The sequence below is a fragment of the Hyaena hyaena genome, unplaced genomic scaffold, assembly GCF_003009895.1.
Source record: "Hyaena hyaena isolate Hyena2069 unplaced genomic scaffold, ASM300989v1 scaffold_634, whole genome shotgun sequence".
NCBI lineage: Eukaryota > Metazoa > Chordata > Mammalia > Carnivora > Hyaenidae > Hyaena > Hyaena hyaena.
Window position 1 is genome coordinate 303,475 of NW_024081267.1, and position 27,720 is coordinate 331,194.

The 27,720-nt window shown below is 46.0% G+C and overlaps 1 protein-coding gene across 2 annotated transcripts in view; it reads right to left on the reverse strand.

Moving 5' to 3' along the window:
* Window positions 1-239: 239 nt before the first annotated feature.
* IARS1 (isoleucyl-tRNA synthetase 1) overlaps window positions 240-27,720 on the reverse strand; it is a 69,947-nt gene continuing 42,466 nt past the window's right edge. For both annotated transcript variants that reach the window (XM_039216484.1, XM_039216482.1), the window contains exons 20-34: window positions 27,089-27,209; window positions 24,553-24,644; window positions 23,476-23,553; window positions 22,585-22,706; window positions 22,235-22,337; window positions 21,911-21,994; window positions 19,934-20,108; window positions 17,568-17,680; window positions 15,819-15,914; window positions 14,884-15,060; window positions 13,980-14,085; window positions 6,533-6,658; window positions 5,144-5,287; window positions 4,417-4,569; window positions 240-758 (exon numbers count right to left, since the gene is read on the reverse strand). In XM_039216484.1, coding sequence (XP_039072415.1) covers window positions 676-758; window positions 4,417-4,569; window positions 5,144-5,287; window positions 6,533-6,658; window positions 13,980-14,085; window positions 14,884-15,060; window positions 15,819-15,914; window positions 17,568-17,680; window positions 19,934-20,108; window positions 21,911-21,994; window positions 22,235-22,337; window positions 22,585-22,706; window positions 23,476-23,553; window positions 24,553-24,644; window positions 27,089-27,209 — 1,773 coding nt within the window. In that variant the 3' untranslated portion in view covers window positions 240-675. The remainder of the gene's footprint in view (window positions 759-4,416; window positions 4,570-5,143; window positions 5,288-6,532; window positions 6,659-13,979; window positions 14,086-14,883; window positions 15,061-15,818; window positions 15,915-17,567; window positions 17,681-19,933; window positions 20,109-21,910; window positions 21,995-22,234; window positions 22,338-22,584; window positions 22,707-23,475; window positions 23,554-24,552; window positions 24,645-27,088; window positions 27,210-27,720) is intronic.

The window sequence follows — 27,720 nt, forward strand, 5'->3', positions numbered from 1 at the left end:
TGAAGGTGAGGGCAGAGAAAGAGACAGGGACAGAGGATCTGAAGCAGGCTCTGTGCTGACAGCAGACCACCCAATGCAGGGCTAGAAGTCACAAATTGTGAGATCATGACCTGAACCTAAGTGTGGAGCATAACCAACTGAGCCACCCAGGTGCCCACCATCTTAACAAAGAAGTCGCTATTAAGTTTTTGTGTTCTTTAAAGATTATAAATTTCAAGTTTTATTCAACTATGGGAGGATGAATTACTTCTAAAACATTTATTATCTGAGAGAAAATTTGTTCATTGTTCTGATTTACTGAAACTTAAATCACTCCATCAAATTACCCAGGAAAATCCAGGTAGCAGAAATACTTAACCCATTCCTTCCAGAGGTCTCAAGTTTTGAAAGGCCACAGAATGATACACACAGACCACACCATTAAACCCCTTCTGCAAGTGCAGAAGGGAGCTCTGTGGTGCGGAAGTGACCCTTCCCCCAGCACGAATGCGAAGGTGCCCAGGGCTAAGTGTGAGCATCACTGGAGGTTCCAAGTCACCTGATGGATCGATCCCAGTTCATTTTCAGACCAGATACAGCACACGATGCGTGCACCTGCAGGGATATGTTCAGTGTGTGTGCAGGGAACAGCCACGTGGCAGGGGGAGGTTGACTCAGCCACATAGATAACGAAGGTCAGACGTCTGCTGTTGTCGGTAATACACAAACGTACACAGTCTTCATATTCAAAGTCTTCATGGGGATTTTTTCTGTAATTTCTAGAATGGAAAGAAGATTAAAAAAAATAAATCTTCTACCTATTCTGTATGAATATTTGAAAAATGCTGACTGCTTGTGTGAAGAAATCTGACCTCACCCCCAGAGGTCTGACCTTCGTCCCAGGTCCTGCAGGAACTCTAAAGCCTTGGAACTTCCTGAGTGACAGGAGTGGTTTGTTAATTCTAGTGGGCCCTGAATATACCTGATAGTTTCTGCTAGTGAGGTGACTCAGGGCGGAGCCAGCTGCAGCAAAAAGACCAGCCACATGATTTAGGTCACGTGGTATCATCTGAGACAGAGCAGCCACGTGGGCAACAAACCTATGAGGCCCATGTAATGAAGCCTCACCACAAACTCTGGCGCCAGGCTCGGGGAGCTTCCTGGGGTGGTAATCCACTGTGCTCACCACTGTCATGCATTGGGGCCCGGAGGTCACACTGCCCAGGACCACTCGGGAGCGAACAACAGAAGTCTGTGACTGGATCCCTCCCAGATTTGGTGCTCTGTACCTCTTCCTTTGCCTGGTTCTAGTTTTTATTCCTTTCTGACAACAAATGTGGTTGTTAAGTGCTATAGGTGCCAGTGAGTTCTATGAATCCTGCTAGCAAATTACCAAGGCCAAGGGTGATTTTGGGAAATCCTCTGAACTTACAGTTGGTAGCAGAAGTGACAGTCGTCTCGCATGGCCTCTTACAGAGTTTGTCGAAGGCCCTGGACTCCCTATAGCTGGTGTGAGAAGTCTCGGGCAGACCTTTTGGGGGACTACCCTCAATGTAACTAGCCTGGCACACCAGCCCAGATGTACACATGCCCTGCCCCAAACAGGTGTTTCCTATGAGCACAGAGAAGGCTTAGAACCCATGCTCAGCTGGGCCCAGATTTGTGGTCTCTAAATAGTAACAGAGGGAGAATCACATTGTGTCCAGGTCTGGGGAAGTATGAGGCTATGATAAACCCATAACATCTTGCAAAGCCAGAATGCAGTTATCAGAAACTGAAGGCCTGTGTTAAAGAATATAGAAGCCAATACAGCCAAAGACAAAAACTCTGACATCTTAAAGTATAAAACAAATGTAATTGATGAAAACACACTAAATAGATAAAAGCCCAAATAGAGAGAGAGAGAGAGAGAGAGAGAGAGAGAGAGAGAGAGGGAGGGAGGGAGAGGGAGGGAGAGGGAGGGAGAGGGAGGGAGAGGGAGAGAAAATAAACGCTAAAACTGCTCTTTGCCCACTGCTTCTAGCAGATCTGGATTCGAAGGGAAGGACCACCTTCTCTGCCAGGACAAGCAGGGAGTCTGGAAATTACTCTCAGAGCGATCTCCTTCATAGGCAGATCGCAACAGGATCTGGAGAGGAAAGCGAGCACCTAGTGGAACAAACAGGAAGCCATCTGTGAGTTTCCAAAACTGTAGGACATCCCGTGATCCTTCTAATTTACTGAATTATTACTACTTTGAGAAAAACGACTTGGAGAGGAGCACGAGGAAATGAGGCTGGGGACACAGGACTAGCGGAGACACTGGGCTGGAAGGGGCTCCAGGCTTCTCAGTGGTCTTGGGTCACTCAGCCTTTGAGGTCTCTCGGCCATGGCGTGGCCACCAGCCTCATGGCGCAGGGAGAAGGCGGTGGGGGCACAGGCGAGGCCTGCCCTGTCACAGGCAGTAATGTCAGGGCCCGAGTCACACACATATGGTTCCGCCCTGGTCGCGTGGGCCCGGTGCCTGCACCTGGACAGAACCAGAGATGACGACACTTTGCCATGTCCACAGCTTGGCTGCACTTGGGGACTGGAGGGTGTGGGGACGAGGACTTTTCAGCCATGCTGAACAGGAACAGGAGGCTATTTTTTCCCGCCAAACCACACGTGAGAGCCGGGTGTGTTGGGGGCAAAGTGAGAGGAGCTGCTGATGGCAGGGAGCCCATGGATGTCACTGTGGGGGCTGAGTATGGATACTGTTGTAGGAGGAGCCTCTGCTGGTGGAGACGGACACGCTGAGGCACCGATGTGAGGGTCAGGGTCATGGTGGTGCCTTGTTAAAGACAGAAGCAGGTGCAAAGGAGGCTTTACTCTCTGACGATGTAGCAGAAAATTTGAAAGTGTAACATAAAAGATTAATTAAAAAAAATTAGCTGAGCAAGGGAAGAACATGAGAGAAATCCAAAGGCCAAAATTCATGGATCCCAAGAGGTACCTGAACATTAAGGTTTCCCGGAGGTCCTGGTGGCCTAAAGCTTTCGGCACTAAATGGCTACTGAAGAGAAATGAGAAAAGCCTGGGGTCTGCACAGACTGGGAAGTCCAGGAACCCCGAGCCCCCACAAAACCTGGGGCCAGAATAAGGAACCCGTGGCAGCAGACCCTTCACCACCCAGAAGACGGTTAAGGGAATGTAGTGGGCTTAACCACAGGCCTTCCCAAAGATACGCCCACGTCCCAGTTCCTGGGAACCGTGGAACAGACGAGGAGGAGGCACTCTGACCGCAGAGGCAGGGGTCAGAGTGATGGGGTCACAGTCAAGAATGCCTGGGACCGTCAGAAGCTGGGGAGGCAAGGACCAGACTGTCCTCCCAAGAAACCGTGGCGCTGCGGACACCCTGACTTCAGGAGGGCAGGGACAGACTGAGCACATCCCCATGAGACTCCGGCCCTCACGCACCACTGGGGCCCTGAGTAATGGAGTTTGTATGGGCCTGGGCTGACAGCATCCCCAAAGATCTAGAGAAACACTTCTTTACACGGGGCTTCCTCAGAAACACCAGAAACAAACAGAAACAACGTTGTCAGAACTCTAGAAACCACCAAAGGTGGACTGCAAGTGAGTGCTGGATCAAGAAAAAGGCAACCTGTAAGCACAGGGAGACTCATGCTGTCACACCGTGTGGCTCCCTGCCCCGCATCCCCCAGCTGGTGATGCGCTTGAACACAGGAGCCCAAGGTCCCCATAGTCCCAGAAGGAACAGAGCAAAGGCAGGTGTTTGTCCAAATGTGACTGGGAGCCACTTCCAGGGCTCCCAGAAGATGCCTGTCTCTAGTTTGTCTGATCGGAGCTCACCCGGGGGGTAAGTGTAGGCACTGCTTGAAAACACGGTTAGGCAAACAAAATTCCCACAGCTGCCGGGGGCACAAGACTGTGGCTGACACAACAGAGGGCTCAATGCCAGAGAGAAAAGTGAAGGACAGCATGGCATGCCCTTGGACACGAGAACTGTGTATAACTTAGCAAGCCACACGCATGCCCGGAGCAGGATGCAGCACAGAAAAGTCCTGAGAAGACCCCAAGCTTTCAATTCTGAAAGAAAAAAAAGCTTTTCTGCTCAAATCTGGCTGATGAGGGAGTGAAGGCTAAGGCAGAAGAGCGAGTAGTCTGGCTGTGCCGGGGAGAAGCTTCCAAAATCAAGGAGCAGCCTGGGAGGCTCAGTCAGCTGGGTGTGAGACACTTGGTTTTGGCTAAGGTCATGATCTCATGGGTGGTAGGCTTGAGCCCTGCGACAGGCTCTGTGCTGATGGTGCAGAGCCTGTTTGGGATGCTCTCTTTCCCTCTGCCCCTCCCCAGCTTGTACTTTCTCTCAAAAATAAGTACCCGTTAAAAACAATCACTCTTGACAAAAGAAACACAGAAATGAAGACAATGTAGCCAGTGCATTCATGTCCTCACCATCTGTTTGAGTCTCATTCAGAAACAGTTTGAGCTTCCTGCTACGAAGGCCAAACACCTTGGCTGCTTCATACAGGAGGCCCTGGTGGGTGAGTCCGTTCTGTCCAGGGGGGTTTTCCAGCAGGAGCGTGCCCACCGTTCCCTTCACACACTCTACGGAAGAAACAGAGTGCTGGGTTAGTTCCTGAGAGCCCACCCTCTGGCTGCTGGACCCAGTGCAGAGCAGTGGGGCCCTGGGCGGGGGGGAGGCGTCCAGTCTGCAGAGATAGCCTGAACTGCCTCCCAGAGGGAAAGGAAACTCCCACGGATATAAGAGTCTGCAGCTGGGGAAGGGACACTCTAGGAACACATGCACACAACGGGGGCCCCAAATAGCAAGGAAAAAAACCCCATCCATCCAGTCTTGCTGACCCATGCATGGACATGTCCAACAGTTTTCAGAATACTTCTCAGGAAAAGAAAAAACCAAAATGAAGACTTAAAGCACCTTAGCATTTCATTCTGCTTCATGTAGCTGCGACGTTTACCTGCCAGTTTACCTCATCTGCTGATGGAGGTGGCTGGAGAATGTTTCCACATAACAGAGACACAAGCCCGAGTGTGCCCCCTAGAGTAGCAGGGGGCGCACGCTTCCCATCAGCACATGAGACTCGGAAAGCGGAAGGAACCCTGACACCAAGCGCCCCAGACCCGCCTGCCCAGGTGTTCAGTGGCTGGGGAGGCGCACCTTGCGGGCCCGCATTCAGGAGCTGCAGGTTGATGTAGCGGCAGAGCGCGGAGCCGGGGCCGTCTACCACGGCAGGGGCAGAGCCTGCTGCCACACGGAGTGTTTTTCCACTAAGACTCAGTAAGTCAGTTTGGTTTCGCATTTCTAAAAATAACAAAAACAGCGACAAGAAATCATTCTTTCAGGGGTACACAGTTCAGAGCTGAAGTCATTTATCTTTGCCTACTTATTCAACTATCCTGTATCTTTGCAGTGATGCTTTCCACTTAATTTTGCTTTATCAAAGGACCTTGCCTTATAACTTAAAAATATAAGGTAAAATTGTTTTTCCTGCTTTGGTATTCTGTGTGTTACCGCTCCTCTTAAAATGTTCTATGTCAGAATCCTAAACTTCAGTGTCAAAAGAAACCTAATATTAAAAATGCTAATTAGTTAGAAGAAAACAAAGTATGTGACTCATGAACACGTGAAAAATAGCAAGACAACAGAACACATACAGATTTCTTCTATAATTATACACTGTTTAGGGCTGGCAACACAGATGGATGGTGCTGGAGGCTGTGACTGGCGATGACAGGTGGACGTGGTGTGTGGGAAAGTGGCTGAGGCAAGTCCTTGATGGACAGTCTGCATGGCCTCCACTCTAGACCTACACCTGGGGCTCCCAGAACTTCCCAGGACCCCCGGGACCTGGGACCGAGGATGAGGGCTTCTGACACTGTGAACCTGCCCTGGTCCCTGCCAAGCTGGTGGCACATGCACGCAGGACCTCGCTGAGGCCCCGACTGACAAGGCTCTCCAGTCCCCTTGGCCATCCAGATCTCTTTTAAGACATTTAAAAGTCCTGAGAAAGCATTCAGACTCTTAAAGAGTGTCCTGTGGCTGCTGTTAAGAATCACGGCAACAGATGAGGTATCAAGATCAAGGTGTTCCGAGGGCCCTGCTCCCTCTGAAGGTTGCAGGACATCTCCCCATCCTCCCCCAGCTCCTGGAGGCTCCCAGCCAGCTGAGCTGTGCCGATTCTTGACTTGCAGCCCCCCAAGTCCAGCTCTGCCCGCGTCTCCACTGGCACTGTCCCTGCCTGCTCCTGGGGCTACTCCTCTTAACTAATTACACTGGCAAGAAGAAGGTCATGTTTTGGGGTACGAGAGACTTCAAAAGGTCTTTTTTTAAGTTCATCTTACTAAGAATCTGGGTCTAGCAAGACACAGGCACTACATGGAACCTCTGAAGCCCAGACCCCAGCCTGTGCCGGAGTGGCAGAGGGCAGGATGGGAGGCTGCATCTGCTGAGGGGCCTCTGGGCGACTCAGACTCAGGAGGAAGGCACAGCTGTGGAGCAGAACTGATACCAAACAACCTGCCTCGGGTCAGAAGACTTTCCACATACCTGTCTCCTCATGGAGGACAGCCAACTCTGCATTTTTAATACCAAAAATGCTAGTAAGGACACTCTTCAGCTTTAAAAGGTCCAGTCTGTTGTCGCCTTTTGGATTTTCCAGAAGCAATACTCCACCTAAAAAACCACAAATTCCTCAATTTTTCTTTTTCTGGATTGGACTTTTGGTGTCAAGTCTATGAACTCTTTATCTTGTCCTGAATCCTGAAGGGTTTCTCCTACTGGTTTTACACTTAGGCCCGTGCTCTCTTCTGAGTTGGTCTGTATATGCTGTAGGCGCATGTCCAGGGCTCCCCTGGTGCCACATGGCAAAAAGATGCCTCAACAGAACTGTTTCTGCCCCTCTCTCAAAAATCCTCTGGTCCCGTGTTACGGGTGTTATTTCTGGGTCCCCCATCTGGGACACAGATCAGCGTCTCTGCTACGCTCTCACCACAGTCTTCAGGTGAATTTTGAAATGGGGTAGAGTGATTTCTCCCATGCTATTCATAGTTTTCGAAATTGTTTTAGCTATTTATTTCCTTTCTCTTTCCAGGTAGGTTTTACAATTTTGTCTATGTCTACCAAAAAGCACTGTTGAGGTTTGACAGGAATGCAGTTAAACATGTGTATTAATTAGGGGAGAACTGATATGTTTACTATATCGAATCTTCCAATCCGCGAACATGACATGTCTCACTCCATGTTTTCATCAGTAATTTATAGACTTGGGCATGTAAGTCCTGCACTTTTTAAAATTAGATTTCCCGTGAAGTCTCTCTTTTTTGAGAGACTATAAATGGTATGAAACTTTAAATTTCATTCTCCATGTGTTCATTGCTAATGTACAAAAATTAAAGTGATTTTTGTTATGTTTATCTGATATCTCGTGAATGTGATGAATTTTACCTTTTTATAAGCAATACGGTTTTATTCAATTACCTTAGAAACAAAATGTACCAATTAATATACAAACCCAAAAGTATATACAACACCAAGAATACTTTAAGATGATGAATTTAAAGATCATTTACAGGTTTTTTTTTGCCATGTGAGTGCTTTCGGCCAGACAGAAAGGACAACACGTACCACATCATGTGAAGGCAGGTGGTGGTAACGGTACTGGAAAAACAGTTTGCTGGAGTTGGGAGCTCTTCTTCCCAGTTGTTTGGCCACTCAGGGCAGAAAGCGGCAGCACTGGGAGTCAGCAGATGCGGGAGATAGGCCCCATCTGTCTGGTCACTGCTCATTCTGATGCCCCCTGGGACTGAAAGTGACAGAGAACCCTGGCCTTGTTGACATCATGATGCACACCTGCTGCCTGTCTGACCACCTCCTTCCATAGGATCAGGGATCATAGATGGGCTCTACTGAGTGAGCCAGAATGTTGGCAGCATCAGACCAGCTACATGCTACACATCATGGAACCTGAGTAGCAGTTTGGGGCCATCATCACAGGTCCAAAAGTACAGATGGCCATCCTGGCATTAGCTGGTGATGGTGCTGGTGGGCGAACCAGGACACATGTCAATCTGTAGATTACTCAGGATTTTCTATGTAGACAATCATGTCCTCTTCACCTCAGGTCAGTTTTATTTCTTCCCTTCTGATCTGTATACCTTTTCTTGCCGTGTTTCAGGACAGAACTTTCAGTGCAATGCTGAGTAAGAGCAGTGAGAATGTGCTTCATGATCTTGGGAAGAAAACATGCAATCTCTTCCCTGTAAGTATAGTGGTATGTGCAGGTTTATTTTTAGATGCCCATTACCAAGTTGATGGAGTTCTCCCTATTTTTCTCAGTTTTTTTTCCTCTTTATCATTGAATGGATGTTGAATTGTGGCAAATGCTTTTTCTGTAACAACCGATATATCCTAGTTCATGATTTTTTGGGAAGAACTTTATATTCATGCGAAGTATCAGTTTATAGAGTTTTTTTGTTTGTTTTTTGTATTGTCTTTATCTGGCCTTGGTGTCAATACTACTTAAATAAAGTGAATTGGTGTTTCTTCTTTTATTTTCTGGAAGAATTCATAGAATTGGTGTTAGTTTCTTTAAGTCTGGTTGAATTCTCTAGCAAGGGCATTTGGGTCTGAATTTTTTTTTTTAATTGACATCTCTTTTTTCTCCTCAGACACCCTTCCCGCCTTTTCTAAGACAAACTTATTATAAACTTTGTTTCTCAAGTCTGTTTTTAATCTATAAACAATGAGTGGTGAGGTATAGTTAACATATGATATCCTATTAGTGTCAGGTGCATATCACAGAGAATTTTTTTTTACAAGGTGTAGACTGATTGATTGATTGACATATTTTTAAGTAATCTCGGGGCACCTGGGTGGCTTAGTCGGTTGAGTGTCCGACTTTCGCTTAGGTCATGATCTCGCGGTTCGTGGGTTCGAGCCCTGCGTCGGGCTCTGTGCTGACTGCCAGCTCAGAGCCTGGAGCCTGTTTCAGTCTGTGACACCCTCTCTCTCTGACCCTCCCCTGCTCACGCTGTCTCTCTCTCTCTCTCTCTTAGGGAAAAAAAAAAAAAAGTAATCTCTACACACAGTGTGGGGCTCAAACTCACAGCCTAAGAGTTTCATGCCCTAACGACTGAGCTAGCCAGGTGCCCTGAGATTTGGTATTCTTATGTTATGAAATGATCCCCACATGAAGTTATCACAACATCACCAACTATATTCCCTACAATGTACCTCACGTCCTTGTGACTCAGGGATCTTGTAACTCCCAAGTCTGTATCTCCTAACTCCCTTCACCTACCCCACCTGTCTCCTCACCTCTCTTTATTGGTAACCAAGTGTGCTTCTGGCATCTGTGAGTCTGTTTCTGTTTTACTTTGTTTGCTTGGTTTCTTTTTTTTAGATTCAACATATAAGTAAATTCACACAGAATGCTACACCATTGTATGAATAACTGTGAAACTTGCTTATTTCATTAAAAATATTTTTGAGATAATAGAAAAGTTCATAGATACATTTCATTACTATATTCCATGTAGTAATCCTTCCCCATGTAGTAATCCACTTTCTGATGGACATCTGCATTATCTAAACACTCTTAGTGATGGTCTTAGACTCAAGTGAACACTCAAACTTTCTTGAGAGTTAAAAAAAATTTCTTCTTGGGGCGCCTGGGTGGCTTAGTCAGTTAAGCGTCCGACTTTCGCTTAGGTCATGATCTCGTAGTTCATGGGTTCGAGCCCCGCGTCGGGCTCTGTGCTGACTGCCAGCTCAGAGCCTGGAGCCTGTTTTAGTCTGTGACTCCCTCTCTCTCTGACCCTCCTCTGCTCATGCTGTCTCTCTCTCTCTCTCCTAGAAATAAATAAAACATTAAAAAAAAAATTTCTTAATTTTTTTTTTTTTTTTTTTGAGAGAGAGACATACACAAGAGTGCAAGTGGGGGAGGGGCAGAGAGCGAGGGAGACACAGAATCGGAAGCAGGCTCCAGGCTCTGACCTGTTAGCACAGAGCCCAACACAGGCTCGAACTCCGAAACTGTGAGATCATGATCTGAGCTGAAGTCGGATGCTTAACAAACTGAGCTACCAAGGAGATGCCCTGAAACATTTCTTTCCTACTATGAGTCTTCAGAGATACAAATTACCTGCGTTCACATATTTTGATATGTTGTGTTTTCCCTTTCATTCAGTTTTTATGTGTTTTTTTCCCTTGACACATTTTTCCTCATCATGGATTATTTAGAAAAACCTTGTTTAGTTTTCAGTGTGTGGAGATTCTGCTTTCACCTTCCTGTTACTAATTTACAGTTTGATTCCCCAAGGCCAGAGAACTCTATATGATTTCAATCCCTAAATGTGTTTTACGGCCCATACCACAATCCATCCCACAGTAAATATCCTGTGGGAGTCTGAGAACAATGCACCTTCCGCTGTTGCTAGGTGAGCTGTTCCATTAATACTGATTAGATTCTGGTTTTCTAAGCTGTTCTACTATTTGCTGAAAGAGGTATATATTCAGTTTTCACACTGTAACTATGAATTTCCGCATTCTCCTTTACGGCCTATCAGTTTTCTTTCCTGCGGTTTGTAGCTCTTATTGTTAGATGCATCCACCTTTGGGATCATTATGTTTTCCCTGTGGACTGACATCTGTCTCATTATTCATGTCACTGGTGACTTTCTTTGCTATGAAGTCTACTTTGTTGTAATGAACATAGACATTTTTGCTTTCTTTGATTAATGTTTGTGTGGTACATCCTTTTTTATCCTTTTACTTTCAACTTACTTATACTGTTGTATTTGAATACTTCCTTATATATATAGCACATAGTTGGTAGTATGTGTTTACAAGTCTGCCAATTTTTTTTTTTAATGTTTTATTTACTTCTGAGAGAGAGAGAGAGAGAGAGAGAGAGAGAGCGTGAGCAGAGAAGGGTCAGAGAGAGAGGGAGACACAGAATATGAAGCAAGCTCCAGGCTCTGAGCTGTCAGCACAGAGCCCGATGAGGGGCTTGAACCCACAAACAGTGAGATCATGACCTGAGCTGAAGTCGGATGCTTAACCGACTGAGCCACCCAGGTGCCCCAAGTCTGCCAATTTCTATTAACTAGTCTATTTAGAACTATTTACACCTAGTGTAATTATTATTATTTTTAAAGTTTATTTCTTTACTTTGAGAGAGTGTTTAGGAGAGGCAGAGAGAAACTGCACTGTCAGTGCAGAGCCTGGAGTGATGCTCGATCATACAAACCCTGAGATCATGACCTGCACTGAAGTCAGTTGCTTAACCAACTGAGACACTGAGATGGCCCTTTTTTATTTTTTAAAGTAAACTCTATGCCCAGTGTAGGGTATGAACTCACGACCCAGAGACTGAGAGCCGCATGCTTCACTGAGCCAGCCTGTGCCCGCACCTCCCATTTAGTGTAATTATTCATGTTAGCTTAAGCCTTCTGTTTTAATTTTCTGCTTTCTACTTTTTTTTCTTTTTCTAAGCTTCCTGTGGGTTATATGAACATATTCTAGAATTCTATTTTTACTTCTATCATGTTTTTGTATGTTCTCTCTAGGAACAGGCTTTTTCAGTGGTTGCACCAGGTGGGACCTCATGTACACACAACTGCTGGACCACTAGTGTCAGCGTATGACCAGCTTGAGGGAAGCAAAGGAATCTGACCTCCCTTTCTATCACTCTGCTCTTTTCTACTTTTAATTCTCTTAAATATTCTTCCGTACACAGAGATGTCATAGTTTTTGTTACAGCCATCAAATAATTTAGAAAAGTCAAGGAGGAAAGTCTGCTGAATTTACCTATATTTTGACTCTTTGTATTGTCTTTTCTTCTCCTCTGCTGTCCCTACGTGTCTTCTTTTGTCATTTTCTTTCTGTTTTAAGAATTTCCTCTACTTATTCTTTTAGGATGTCATGTTAGCAACAAATTCTTCTAGTTTCCCTTCACTTGGGAATGTCCTGATTTTCCCTTCACCATGAAAGATATTTTGCTTGATCCGGAATTCTGGGTTGACAGAAATGTAGCATTCTGCCTTCTGGACTCTATGGTTTCTGATGAGAAATCCAATATTGTTCCAATTGCTTTCCTCTAGAAGTTAGGGGGGCACATCTCTCTCTGCTTTCAGGATGTCTTTCTTCTTTGTCTTAAGTTTTCAGAAGTTTGACTTTGCCATGTCTTGATGTGAATTCTTTGGGTTTTATGGGACACAGGTTTGTCTCAGTTATCTTGAATCTGTAGGTGTACATGTTTTGCCAAATTTACGAAGTTTTCAGCCATTATTTCTTTGAATAGTTTTTCAGTCCTGATCTTCTTTCTCATTCTCCCAGAATTCAGGGATAGAATATTAAATTTCTGTTAATATCCCATAGATCCTTGAGACTGTCCATTTTGTTCAGATTTAAAAAAACCCACTCATTCAGAATGGGTAATTTCTATTGTTCTGTCTTCCAATCCACAAACTCTTTCCTATCCCTTCTATTCTGTTACTGAACCCATCCACTGTGTTTTGTATTCTAGTCTTATATTTATCAGTTTAAAAATTTTCATGTTTCTACTATGTTTGTAATCCCTCCGTGAAACATTTTCATTAGGGCTGCTTTACACTTTGTCAGATAATTTTAACATTTCTGTCATCTTGGTGTTCACATGTACTGTCTTTTTTCATTCAGCTTAAGATCTTCCTGGTTATTGATATGATGGTTTTCAATTAAAACCTGGATGTGTGAGGTACGGAGATTGGTTCTTATTTAAATCCTCGATTTTAGCTGACTTTGTCTGACATCACACTGGCAGGGAAAGGGACACTGCTTTGCTCCTGCCTGGTGGGAGGAGAAGTCTAGGCTCCTGGTTCAGCCTCCTCTGCCACAAAGGTCAGGACTCCTCAGTACTGCAGGGGCGGAGGGCAGGAGGAGAGAGTTCCACCTGAAGATATCTTCCTGGCCTTGAAGAGTAGGAGCGCCTCCTCACCACTCCCTGTGCAGCATTCATGGTCCCCTGGCAGGATGGTGGGAGTATGTGGCCTCGTTGCTCTACGTGGTGGTGAGGGACTGGACGCCTTGGTACTGCCCAGTGGTTTCAGTGAGAGTACTGGGCAGAGGGGCTTATTGCTGCCCAGGTAGGATGAGAGTCCCAGCTCAGTGCTTGGGCTTCTGACACCACTGTGGGAGACAGGGCTCTGAGGATCCTCAGTGCGGCAAAGGTCTAGGCTCCTCACTTCGACTTTGCTGCTGTGAGTGCTAGTGGGGCCATAGTTTCTTCTGTTGTGTTTGGCTGCAGTAAAAAAGACACTGTCTAGAAGTTTTCTGTCTTGCTAGGTACACCCCTCCAGGTCTTCTGTCTAGAAAAAGCAGAATTTGTTGGAACGTTTTTGTCTGCACTTGGCATTTCCAGGTTGTCGACTTCTTCAGCTCCAAGTCTGCGATCGGTGAGACAAAACGAAACACTAGGGAACTTTCCACAGTTTTGCTGGTTGGTCTCAAGGTCCCTCATTGGTCTGCTTCTTCTGATGTCTGTTTTTTGTTTTTATGTATCAAACCCAGAGTGTTTAGTTGTACTCTGTGGGAAAAGGGAAAAGTATGTCTACTCTACTTCCTGGAAGTGCAAGCTCAGTCATTTACTTCTATGGATTCATTCTGAGGGCAATTAGAAAGAGAAAGTTATACGATGCTCCTAGTTATCTCATAAACAACCTTAAAAACATTCATAGGTTTAGAGGCCCTGGTTGGCTCAGTCGGTTAAGTGTCTGACTTCAGTACAGGTCATGATCTCACAGTTCGTGAATTTGAGCCCTGAGTCAGGCTGGTCTGTGCTGACAGCCAGAACCTGGAACCTGCTTTGGATCCTTCATCTCCTTCTCTCTGTTCCTCCCCCTCTCTGTCTCTGTCTCTCAAAAATAAATATTAAAAAAATAAATTAAAAAAAAAAAGACATTAATACGTGTAGCTAAAAAATAAAGTACAAATCACAGGATTCATTTATTCTTACCTTGCTCGCTGCCATTTGTACAAATGTTAAGATTGACATAGGCACAAGCAGGCCCAGGCGGGGATGATCCTCTGGTAAGTGTGATTTCCAGGTCAGATCCCTTTAACTGGGCACATGAGAGGATGTGACTGAGTAACTGCAGCACCGACCATAGTGTCACCAACTAACACCCCAACTGTTCCTCACGCTGAGAGCTCTGTACAGTTCTGAGAGAATACTCAATCCTACCACTAAAACAGTCAAAAGCTACCACTTTTTCCTTCATGTCTCTCTTTTCAGCTTGTTTTTTAAAAAATATGCAAAACAGAAATGAAATCTTGTAATTTTATCCACTGAAAAGACAGTGACATTCAGACTAGCCTGTCCCCTATAGAGGAGGAATGAGACAAAGGACAAATGACTAAATACATGACCAACACAGAAAGGAACTTCTTTCCATTATGAATAACCTATTTCGGAATTATGGCCAATATCTTCCATGTCTTGGTATGACATTTTCATAGTTACATCGAAAATGTGCCAACAGGAAATGAAGCTGTAATTTTATGTACAATCTACTACCATTAAAGTTACCTGTTTTTCAAGTCAACTGCTATGTGCTTTTAACAGTCACTCACAGAATCCAAAATACTAACTTCTCTAGTTTTAAATAAAGTAGACCCACGTAGCCAATGATTTCCTGGCAATCCTTGTGCACCTACTGGCTAGTTTTTTCAGGGTACTGTTGTGAGAACAGTCCCTCCCTTCTTCTCTGGATGCCTCCTGCCAGACCTGACCCAGTGTATCAGGACTGAGGACTGTGCCAATCGCTACTGAGGGCACAATATTAAGAGATGACTACATAAACTTAATATAAATATCTAACCTTGTATCATTTAACAGTTCAACAGAACCCGGAACTTACCTGTGTTTTTTCTTGAATAAGGACGTTATCTGAAGTTGGAACTGGGTATGGTTTCAAGGGAGCCTTTATGGTGGCAAATATGAACTCCGTGTGGCTTTCGATAACATTATTCAGATACTTCCCTTCAGACTTAGCTTTATAGTAAACAGTTATTTCATCAGTTGGAACCAGATTGCACTGAAGGCACATACAGAAAATTTAAAAGGGAAGCACATTTGTTAATCAAAAAGGATGGTGAAGATGAGCATGGCTGACAGTCCTGTGCTGGATCATGATGGAAGGGCACAGGCTCCTCCCAACCCGCATCTGAAACAAATGGGTGATGGAGTGCAAACCCGCTTACAAAGCTCTGAACTCAGGCAGAGCTCACAAGCACCCCATTACGTGCTGGACTCCCAAGATCCAGAACCACTGGTCTCAGACACTTCGCCTAAGGACTGGTCGGGGCCCCCTGGCTGCCTCACCTGGTGAGGCCGGTAATGGGCATTATGCACCCGTCCTGGCTCCCAGCTCCATAGAGAGGAAGACCACCCCCTCAGTCCAGACATAACAGTGTCTCCCTGAGTGAGAAGCCCTTCCTCAGACGCTTGCTGTCATGTCTGGTGACCTGTGCCAGTCAGGAGGGCTACCTATCCAGAAGAGGATTCTGTAGAAACTCTGGGGAACTGGAAGCGGTGGACAAGGGCCAGATTGGCTGAACGCTCCCAGTCAAAGAAATGAAAGAGCCACGTCCAGCCTGGGGTGACTGAGAAGGGAGGGAAGGGCCCACATTTCCTGCAGGGTACAATGTACACACTGCAAATCAGGGGCTAATTCCCCTTATTCAATTACAGTTACCTGTTTACATTACCTGCCTCTCCCGTCCTCCCCAAGAACCAACACCAACCAACCAAGCAAAACTCTCAGTCTGCTTGTACTTAATGTGACAAACTGACCTTTTTGCGAAGTTTCTGGATGCGATTGATGACCTCCCGAGCCACTCCTTCATCCACCATGGATTGGTCGGGGGTGACGTCTAAGAGAACCAAAGCCTGTAGGAATGGACGGTGCACAGCACATAAGGAGGAATGGTTCTCAAACTCAGCAAAACTGTATGTAAATTAAATTCTGAGGTGTCTGTAACACAGCGCTGTTCACCCAACTGAGAAAAGGAGATAAAGTTACACTAGTGTCTGGATGGCTCGGTGGTTCTTGTGAAGGGACCATTCCTCCCACCAGGAGAGACTGGGCGTCTCCCGTTTGGTGGGTACTGCTCATGGGACACTGAGAACCGTGAGCCTCCATGTAACCGCTGTTTGTCTATGTGACCATCAGTCACCTTCCTTGCAGGGAGTGGGGTTAACAGTCACGGCTCACATGGCCACACTTCTCACACTGTGGACGAGCCGGTGAGGGCCCCAGAGCTGCCCCATTGTTTTCTTCAGCCCTGTCCTTTGGATTGGGTGATTCAAGATGCGATTTCTACAGGGAGCTACAATATGTTTGATGGGATTTAAACTGCCATCTGCCTGCTAGTTTTGTGTACTTCCTATGCCATCTGTCATAGAGGCTGTCGAGGATGACATAAATAATAGGTTGTTGCTGCTGGCACAGAGGGGACACACCTGTAAATCAAGCACCAGCCCCATGGACATTTCTGTGGAAATTTAATCAGAGAAGTAAACAAATTTGCTCCACTTCATGAGGGCAGAAATGGAGACAGATGAGTCGAGGCAGGGCCACCCTGGCTGTCAACACATGACCGTGTCAAGAATCTCAGAAGACAAGGCCACTTCCTTGAGTAACTTTCTCAGGCTGGTTGCCATCAGCCCACGGGGAGCTGGAGTCTGGCCTTATGTGGTACTCGCCACCCCACTACACATGGCATGTTACACAGAGGGCCTCCCGCAAGCCCCTCATTCCCACCCTCGAGATCTTATGGCCCATCTGCTCAGAGAAGTCTAGATGGGAGCAGAGAGCAGCTCTGACTCCAGAACCCAAAACTGCTGCATGTTGCCCTCTAGGATATCCCACACCAGCCCGTTTCCACGCTAGACTCTGGGCAGGAGCCCTTCTCTGTGCTCATTTCTTTTTTGTTTTTTTTTTTAACAATTTTTTTACTTAAAAAAATTTTTTTTAAAGTTTTTTAATATTTACTTTTGAGAGAAAGAGAGAGATAGCTGTGAGCAGGGGAGGGGCAGAGAGAGAGAAGGAGCACAGAATCTGAAGCAGGCTCCAGGCTAAGCTGTCAGCACAGAGTCTGATGTGGGGCTCGAACCCACGAACCACCAAATCATGATCTGAGCTGAAGTCAAGAGCTGGACACTTAATCAACTGAAACCTGGGCGCCCCTGTGCTCATTTCTACCAGGTAACTCATCAGGCAGAAGAGTAAGAACTGAGTTCCTTTTATGTCTCTGTGACTGACTTGTTCCTTGAGGGGTGGGGTTACATCTTGTTCATTTTTGTACGACCCAACACTTAGGACAACTGCAAGCAAAAGTCACAAAATGTCTATTCACATATATGTCCAAAAAATGCCATGTTAAGAGCATATGAGAGAGGGGTTTAGTACAGAAATCTAAGATGAACACCTGTTCGATCTTACCCTGGATGAGCTGCCAGCACCGTCAGGAAAGGCTAGGGAATTACTTTCTCCTTTTAGGTTATCTTCTGGTAAAGCAATGTTCTAGGGAAGAGAAATACCTGGGCATCCGAGTGTGCTTCGTACTGCGTCGTCCCTCCTGCTGTCTGGTCAAAGGTATACATGAGGCGGATGTCTTCTTCATGCAGCTCATGACCTTCGACAACAATGGTCCCTATCGGAGAAGCAGCAGCCACTGTTAATCAGCTACCTGCCTCTTCCTCACACCACCCAGCCACCAGTATGCTGTGCCATTTTTAAAAAAAGTTTATTTATTTTGAAGGCGGGGAAAGGGAGGGCCAGAGAGAGATAAGAGGGAGAGAGAGAGAATCCCAAGCTGGCACGATTTCACAAACCATGAGATCATGACCTGAGGCAAAATCTAGAATCGATACTTAACTGAGGCATCCAGGTGACCCAATGCCAATTTTTAATAAAAACTTCAGAGCCAACAAGCTGTAGAGACTTCAAGAGATCATGTCCTCCTGACTCATGCCACTGTTGCAGTCAACGATGTGACAGACTTCCTTTACACTTGCCCAGGCTGTCTTGAGGACAGTTAAATCACCGCCAGTGCCTATCCATGTATACAAGCCCCTAGATCCAAAGGCCTATGCCAGGTGGTGACACATCCCCACCAGAAACACAGAGCAGTGTGATATAAAAGCACAGGCTGCAGAGTCCAGTCAGACCCTGGCTCCCACCTGCTGGCTGCAGGAAGCCAACAGTGAGCAGTGGGAAGCGCTGGGCGCCACCTTCCCAAGGCAGCCAGGACGCATGGACCGCAGAGGCCAGCAACACCCATCTGCAGGGAAGCCTGCTGTGGTCACTCACAATGGTCTTGGTCAGCAATGGGCTATCATTCTGACTTTACACCATTCTGTTCTGAAAACTATTTTGCTTCCCATTAGTGCAGAAATCCATTCAAAAAGTAGTTTAGCAGTTAAGTTGCAGATCTTTAGTATCAACTAAGTCTTACTTCAGGAATTTTAAAATATTTTGGCCAGCTGTTGAGACAATTTAGATTTGTGATTTGAAGTTTGATAAAAGATTTTGTTAATTTAACAAATCAAGTTAAGTAAGTAATGACTCAACTTCTATTTGCTAGCTTCCTATGTTTTAAAGTTTTATCTAAAAATGTGGGGACTCCTTAGGGACATTTCTCCCAAATCCAATGACCATTCATCTGATCTTTGAGTCCTCAGATCTCCCCATGTGAAACCTCTGCACTTATGATTTTCAGCTTCAGAAGGGGCCCTCGCCACTAAACATCTTTTGCCCTCAAGGTGGCTGCAAGGCATCAAGCAGACAGTAAAACTACAGGATTCTAATTGCGGCAGAGCTGAGAGTTCCTGGGCACCTGGAAGGTCCCCCAGAGGAGAGGAGGGGCTGAGTCCCCTTTCCTAACCTCCTTGCATTATCCTAGACTTTTCCTTGACAGCACTTGTCACAACTACAATGTCCACAAATTTTCAACGTTGGCTACCACATGAAGGTAAGGACACCATCTGTCTTACTCAATTCTGGGTTCCCAGGGCTAGCCAAATGGAAAGGCTTTAAAGAGTATTTGCTGAATGAGTCCAACTCCAGGCTTGCCAAAATCCAAGAACAAGCTGAATTCTAGAGATCTTAGAGAAATCGTGGGAAGTTCTTACCCAGTTCTCCCTTGCACAAACAGCTCCAAACCTCAGTACTAAATCCTTTCTTTCGAATATATTCTAGCCTTCATTCGGACACTTCCAAAAATCATCATGCTTTTTTTCCACAATCAATATCCAGTACCAGGGGGCTCTGCTCTCTCACTAGGATAGTTTCTAGACTCGCATTAGCATTTGCAGAATTCACTGGTAACCAAGGGTCCACCCATCTGGTTCAGTAAGCCCTACCTAGAAATCTAGCTCAAAGGAATCAATTCTGTGGAATATTTCCATGTGAGAATACTCAATGCAATATTACGGACAATAGTAAAAGAATGGAAACAATCTAAAGAATCAACAAGACTGGTTAAAAACATCAGATATCCCTATGATATCTGACACTAATAACACACTTTACTTAAAAAGTGCAAAATAAAAAAAGTGTATAAAACAAAGTATATGAGTGATAAATATGACATTTAAAATTATAGCATGTTCTCCATTTTGTTAGAGACTAGTTACGTGACTATCCGTGTAACAAGAAGGAAATAAACCAGAATTTCATACACTGCCCCAGCAATGGGAGAGAGTAGGCACTTAATCTGCATTAAATGGATGGGTGATGGGTTAGGGGGCATTTTTAGTCTCTTTTTTAAATTATCAGCATTATTTGTAAAAAAAAGATGTTTATGACCAGGAGAGGCTGGAATAGTACAGGTCAAACAGAAGCCCAGGTGAGAGACCGTGTCAAGTGAGGGCCACAGACAGGGTCGGCTGGGGTAGACACCCACCGGTCTCCTGGAAGCGCTCTAGCTCCTCGCTGCTCAGCTGCTTGATGGCCATCATCACCGGCCTGAAGGCTCCCTTCAGCCGCTTCCCCAGGACCATGTGGTCAGGTTCTGCCTTTAGGCGAATGCCATACTTGTTTTTATCTGTAGACAGTGTAACTTTGCGAACATTCAACTCCTATAGTTGGTAGCCAAGATGAAATAGAAACAAGGGAGATGAAAATGTGTGTCCACAAAAACTTGCACACAAACATTCATTAACAACTTAAGTCACCATTGCCAAAAAGTGGAACCGCCCTAAAACCCCTCATCTGTGATGGGTAAACAGATGTGGTCTATCCACATGTGGACTGTTATTAGCTAAACAAAGGAAAAAAATCACTGCCCTGGCCTATATCACGAATAACCCTTGGTACCAAGTCAAAGAAGTCAGACTCAAAAGACCACCCAATGTCAGCTTCCGCTTACAGGAAACCTCCCGAGCAGGCACACCTAGGTACAGAAAACTTACACCTGTGGTTGCCTGGGGCATGGTGGGGTCCTGAGGGCAGAATGGTGTGTGAATGCTAATGGATACTGGGTATCTCTTTGGGGTGATGAAAACATTATAAAATTATAATGGCTGTACAACTCTATATGTAATACTCATAGATCCTTCTTGTCCAGATAATTCAAGACTGTTGAGCAAAACTCAACTAAAGAAGATTTTAGAATTAGAAATGTGAACTTCAGCTCTCAGGAGTAATGTTTACTCCAGCAATCTCAGAGCTCCAGAAGGTTAATTACCAATTTTCTGGAAAAGACAGGTGGCTGTAACATGTCCTGCCTCCACTGTGCTAATTATGGGTTAGCAACGCAGCAGGAAACAGTGGCGGCAGAGGAAGATACAGTCAGGAAATATCTGGCTTTGCCATTGGACCTGACTGGATCACTTGATCTCATCAAAGTGATTTAAGACAATCTATTAAATGTACTCTATTTTAATCCATATCTGCAAGCATTAGCTATAAGACTTTATAATCTAACTCTTGAATTTCTGATATTTGTCTAGAATCCACAAGTAATTAAAAACCAAATCTAGAAATTATTATTTTCCATAGTAAAAGATTTAAATATAACCTGTAAAATAAAATTGAAATTAAAAGTATATTTATTTTTAAAACACTGTGGAATACAACTTTCTGGGAGACAGCTGACATGACAGATTCCACTTTGACTCCAAAGGCACTTCCAGGGACCCACCTGATGTCCACGCTCTGACATACGCACAAAGACACATAACCTTTGTTAGCAGTCAGAAATCTTGAGTTTCCAAAAATAGGAAAGTGATTTAAACAACAACGCAGTGGAGAGCGAACACTTTCTAGTTGTTTAAAGAATAAAGGAGGTCTCTAGGTTCTGACCCTGGTTAAGAAAAACTGTCAATTGAGAAAACCAAGTTCAAGACTACACATGTGGTCCTCTCTAGCACAAACAAAACCAATGATGCTGTGTGCACATACGAGCACATGTGTGTGCATGTGCAGAGCGCTTTGACAACCCAGTGGGGGCGCCCTGGTAAACATCCCCAGAAAGGGACTCGCCCCGTACTCAGTGCTAGAGGCTGAGCTGCTCATGACCAATGCATGCTCACCTGTTACTTAATGATTTGATGGAACAGTTTTTTGGTTAATTAACAAAAAAATACTCTGGAGAAACAAGTGGATGAAGGTAGTGAGTGATCCCACTAAAGTAATGAATCCACTGATCTTGGAATTGCTTCTAAAGAATTAGTTACACTGTAAAAAATGCAAAAATGCATGCTGACTGTAAGCGAAGTGTCACATTCTGTGGATGGTTAAGCGTATGGATATACTGACACATGAAAGGAAAGGCTAAATGATACATTCAAAGTGAAGCTCACTGAAGAGAGCTAGTCATGGTAATCTTCACAAAGAAGGAAGTCTTTTCAGACCCAAGCAGACAAGCCAGAGGTCTTACCTCAATGATATACTTCTCCAGAGATCTGATCTCATTAAGAGCTTCTGGATCCTGGTGAATAACCACAATTTCTTTCAAAGGATACTAGGAGGAAAGGAACAGAAAGTTACCAAGCAGGAAGCCCCTGAAACTGCAGGAAAATGAAATGTTAAATGTTTTATCTGAATCTCAAGTTCCAGACGGATCAGGCTCATCTGGCACTAAGTCATTCACATCCTTGTTGCATAAAAGAAAAACTGCCATTGCAAGAAGCTCTGGCTTTTAAGAAAATACTCCAGAGGTGTAATGACTTAAGCCTGTGTGATTACAAACAAAGCATCAAACCTTTATCGGAATGGTTTTGCGGTCTCGAATCACTCGACCGAGCTCGATCACAGACTGCATCCGAGAGACGGCGCTCTCCGTGTTCTTGTCTATCAGCTCCTCCCTGGTGGTAGAGGTGGGGGTGAGAGGGACCCCATCAGGAGATAGTCCCAAACGACAGATGCGCACAGTGAGGAAGGGGTGGCGCCAGGAGCTTCCACACTGAATGTTCCTCCAGCCCCTCTGCAGCGCCTGAGGAGCAGGCGGGCTGACAGGTGGGCGGAAGGGCACAGAGGGGCCGGAGCAGGACGCAGGGCTGCCATGCAAGCCTTCCCAGGCCCAGGCGAGGCTTATGTGAATTTGGTTCTTACCGAACATGGGGCAGCATGAGGTAGTGGATGCTAAGTGTGTCCTTGTCCTGGACAGAAACAGGGTCAATCAGCAGCTTTAGATTCTGGTACATCAATTCGGTAAGAAAAGGTGTATAGGGGGCCTGCATGAGGACAGAGGACATCATGTCACTGATACACAGCCATTACTAACTGATCTCAGAGCGGAAACAGCAGCTCCGCATTTTAGAGGACACTGGGACACACAAGGAAGTGGGCATGAAGTTACTGAACACGCCGTCTGAGAGAGAAATGGCCTTGTTCTGAACTTCGCGGGATGGATGCCGGAGGCCCCAGTGCAACCCGGAGGAAGGCTGACCACGCACTGGCCATGTCAATATGCACCCAACTGAATGCCCCTACACCTCAGAAACCTCATCTATAAACTGGGGACATGTTCCCTAGGGTGAGGGTCAGTGAGTTGGACTTCAGGCACAAGTACTAGGCAGGTTTCTGTTCGTGGATATTCAGGAAGTGAACAGAAGGCTTGTAACATCATGCTGGAGAAGCGGTAATAGGCTACTGGGAACCCAAGGTGGAATTTTCACTGGTGTATCACTGAATATTTTAATTGGTAGGATCACGTTTTTACAGGAATCCTGTACGATGGGTGTGTGCTCACAGGAGAGCAGCGGTCTTTCCATCTGGAGGCCAGCACCCTGACCTGAAATATGCTGCCAGTGTGAACAGGAAGCAAATGTGTCTTAGTCCCTCCTGACAAATAACTAGTTAAGACTTCTGAAAAAGAAGTAGAGATTCAAGCTGTTTTAAAACTTCTATTCCTATTTCTGAGGGAATAGGTACAGACTAGACACAGACAGAGGACACAGTGGCAACGAGGCTAGCATTTCAGAACAGGGTCCAGCATCATACCATAAGTCTGCACAGAGACAGCAGGACACTGAACAAGGTCTCCAGGGCCATGACACAGTCCTCCACCCCATTTTCACCCTAGCGAACAAGAAAGGAACATGCATTAGACTGTGAGGCGACCTGCAGAGCACAGAGCACTCGGACAGGACAGAGGGGTTGGGACAAGCCGCCGCGGGGCAGGTGTCTGGGTTCAGGCAGGAGGCCATCGCAGGCCTCACTCTTTCCCATCTCGGAAGCCCATGCGGACAAGAGGACGTGCAGGCTGCGGGTGCCACGCATGGAAACAGGTACAAACAAAATTTAAAGTACTTTTAGGTAAGATTTCTTAATTTAAAAAAATGTATACGCTGTATATTTAAGAAATAATTACACTTACTCATTGTAGGAAAAACACAAACAAAGGTTATAAAAAAAGAAAAGTCAACCATAATGAAGTTCAACAGAGGTAACCATGGCCAACAGTTTAGTGTAAGCCCCTTGAGACATGTGTGTATAGGTATGTGGTCTATTTAACAAAAATGAAGTTACTGTTCTGTTACAGGCCTTCATCATTCACACATCTGCAGACAGACTGATGGGCTGTGGCACAGGCGCCTTCATGGTCTATGTGTGGCCTCAGGGTCTGGGACAGGACGCAGCCTTCACTGAGCCCAAGTCCCCCACGGGCTTAGGGAAGAGTCCTGTCAACAAATAATGGACCCTCTAGAGGAAGAAGCAACGAGAGGTCCCTCTTGAGATCACAGCCATACTGGCAACATTGGCAAGCACCTGTATGAACTTCTTTCATATTTTAAGAGATTCTGCTCAGCTTAGTCTCGTACGGCCCTGAGACTTTCCAATATGATGTGTTCTTACCTATGTTTGAAAATACTCAAGGTGACTTTTAGAACTTACAGGTTCCCATCCATCAAATGGTGATAGAGGTAACTCGCAATGTAGAAAGGAGAAAGAGAAAGAACTTCAAAAACCAAGAGCATCTGAAAACATTCCTTTCTCTTCTGAATGTGCTCAGGTTTCTCGACTGTTACCGCCCCCCCCCCCGTGTCTGCCTGTCAGCAGCAGCCTGCACACACTCACCTTCAACCTTCTGCGGTTCATCCGGACGTACCAGTTGGTTAGGACATCTACAAACTTGACCAGGCGAGGCACCACAGTATAGAGCCTGTAAGCTGAAAGCAGGTGATCAGGCAGCGAGAACAGGCGAGTATCTGGGGTATGGCGAGGGCCGGACCCATGACAGGGCTGGCAGCCCCCTTCATGCTCACTAAGGGGACAGGAAGAACCAAAGGGACAGCCCTGACGTCATGCACCGAGGAGGCACCACAGGGCCGTCAGGGTGTCCAGGGCACATGAACCACCCTGTGAACTGCGGACAAGTGAGAGAAGCAGAGCCCCAGACACGTGTTGGAGGTCACAGCTGCATGCCACACGGCTCCACAAGGCCTGTTTCCCTGGTGCTGTGCAAGGGGCAGCACCACAAAAGGCCGACTTCCTTGTGCTGTGTTACCCTGGGCGTCCACTAGGTAGTGTTAGACGGAACGAGGGTCTAGGCAGGGGCTGGGGCACAGCACAAGCCAGTGCTTTCCAAACCCAGCGGCTCTGCTCTGAGGTCTGGAGAAACTCTGGTTGTCACAGCTGGGCAGGTGGGCCCCAGAGAGGCTGCTCACCTTCCTACAGTGCAGACCCCAGTCCCCTCTAGGGGATGCCTGGCCCAAACTGCCAGTGGAACAGGCTTCCCAAAAGCTACAATCGCCCAGGAAAGACCACCGAGGCGGCTGTAAATGGAGAAAGACAGGAGGGCTCCTGAGGAACTCTGAGGGCAAATGGTGAGGGTGCTCAGCCAGTCGTGGTTGAGGTGCGGGCCTATTGTTAGGATTTTCCTATTTACCTTCCCTTAACTGATACTCTCACTATACAAAAATACACACTGAAAGCAAGAATAAGACCAACAATTATAAATAAATGCAACTTGTATCAATGAAAGTGTTCAGTGAGTGTTAATGAGGCCTTTGGTCTAAACTGGTAAACACGGGGCGCCTGGGTAGCTCAGCCAGTTAAGCGCCTGACTCTTCATTTCTGCTCAGGTCATGATCTTGCGGTTTGTGAATTTGAGGTCTATGTGGGGCTCTGGAACCTGCTTGGGTTTCTCTCTCTCCCTCTCTGCCTTTCCCCACCGCTAAATAAAAACAAACTGGTAGCCAAGGTGAGAAGCTGCTAAGGGCAGAGGGCGGCTTACAAAGTCAAGGACTAATGTGCCAGTGGCCACTCATTCCCTAAGAGGTGATATGGCAAGTGGAAGCCTAGAGTGAAGGGAGAGGCGTAAGTGATTTCTAGGGCTTGCTATACCCCTCGACTTCTCAGAGGCCAGAGTTTCCCATGGCCAGGTGTCGAACCTCGGAGGGCACACAGAATCATCACAGCAGAGCAGTGCCATGCGCCGCGGTCCCTTACGGGAAGTGCAGACCTACCGGTCCTCACAGCCCTGTTTGCGAGAGCTGAGGGTACAAGGTCAGCCGCTGCTCACCTCCTGCGCTCAGCTGCCTGAGCCTCCCAGGAGACGAGCCCAGCTCAAGTACAGCCCCCAAACAGTCTCCAGGCTTGTTTCCTACAGTTCGTGTCACTCAGGAGGGACAGGTGAATATGGCTGCAAGCAGGTGTCCTGGGGTGTGCATTGAGCTCTGTCTTACACATGTATTTCCATCTTCACTCACATCAATTTACCCAACAGCTTGACAGTCACCTGATCCTTAACGATGTATGTTCAGTGGGTGGGTGTAGGCCTCAAGGGGCCTGGTACCCGGGTGTAATCTCCTGGACTAATCATCCTGTTGTGCCAGGTGCTGAGCCACCAGGGAGGCCGTGTGCCTGTGTGAAGCAAAGCGCGCTGGGGGGTAGGTTAAGCTCGCCAAGGCACATGCAGGGGAGTCCTCTTTCCTCTGCCCACCGACTTTGTCAGACCCAGGTCAGGTATCCTACTTTGGTAGTTTCTGGAATTTCTCTCTCAGACTTGAACTGTTCTGTCTCCCACCTCGAGGAAACCAACATAAGCTACTCTCCCTACCTGTGTCTAAGACCAAATTCATTGCTGTTAGGTAACAGAAATATGGGGAAATATCTACCTCATTATTATTTTTCTGTATTTCCTAATTTTTCTAGACCACACAGGGACTACTTATTTAATAATTAAAGTAGACTAAAAATAAGTAAAAATGCATGTTAACAAGCACTACCTGAACATCTACTACCTTCCAGCTACTTTACGCACACAAGCTCAGTTTAAGCCTTGTAACGATGCCACCAAGCACTTTCCAGAGAAGGACACAGCAGCCTGAGGACTTCAGGCAGCACCTGCCACTGGGAACCATGGGCGGGTGGGTTATGAACCACTGAAGCCACGGGATGCCATGGGGTGGGCAGCATAGGCTGAGCATGTTTCTACAACAGCCTTAACAAAACCATACCTGGGAGGTTAAAAGAAACAATTACTTGTTTATTGCTCTGTATCTCTCAAATTGTCTATAAAATTTTCTCTATGTTTATAGAGAAACACAGTTAAGCATCAAAAGGGCAATCAGAAAGAGAAGAGCCCTTATTTCCCGCCCAAGAGTCATACCTTTCATTTCGGTCTCAAAGAAGCCAACCAGTGACTGCATGCAGGACAGGACCCAGCGGTCTGTGACGTTGGCGCTTTCTTTAACTGTGTTCTCATTGTATAGGAATTCCATTTCTTCCTCCTGGGAAGTGATAGTCACTGAAACATTCTGTGTGCTTAGGGCAAATTACTGCACAGGAATGAACTCTTTAAATCACTCCACCTGAGAGTAGCTCACAACAATTCACAAAACCCCATAACCCAGTGGCAATTTAAATTTCTGATTGTAATATTTTCCAAATAAGCTCTACACTTGGGATTAAGTCCCCAATGAACTACATTTTTGAGTGAGCTAAAGAAAATACAGGGGAAAAATATACCTCTGCACCAAAGAGTTTATGAATTGAGAAATATTCCAAGATCTTGTAAGTTGAGTTACTTAAGTTTGACAAAGGGAAAACTAGTAAAGCTGGCCAGGACTGAATGATGGGGTATAAACAGACCACGAACACTAGGAATTAACTATTCTGCGTAAAGTGTCTGTCCACTATACTGAACGCTCTGACCCACCTTTTCTTTTCCCTTTGCAAAACCCTCCTTGAGCTGAAGGCCCACTTCACCCATGCCCTCCTCCCCACACTGTGGCAACCCTA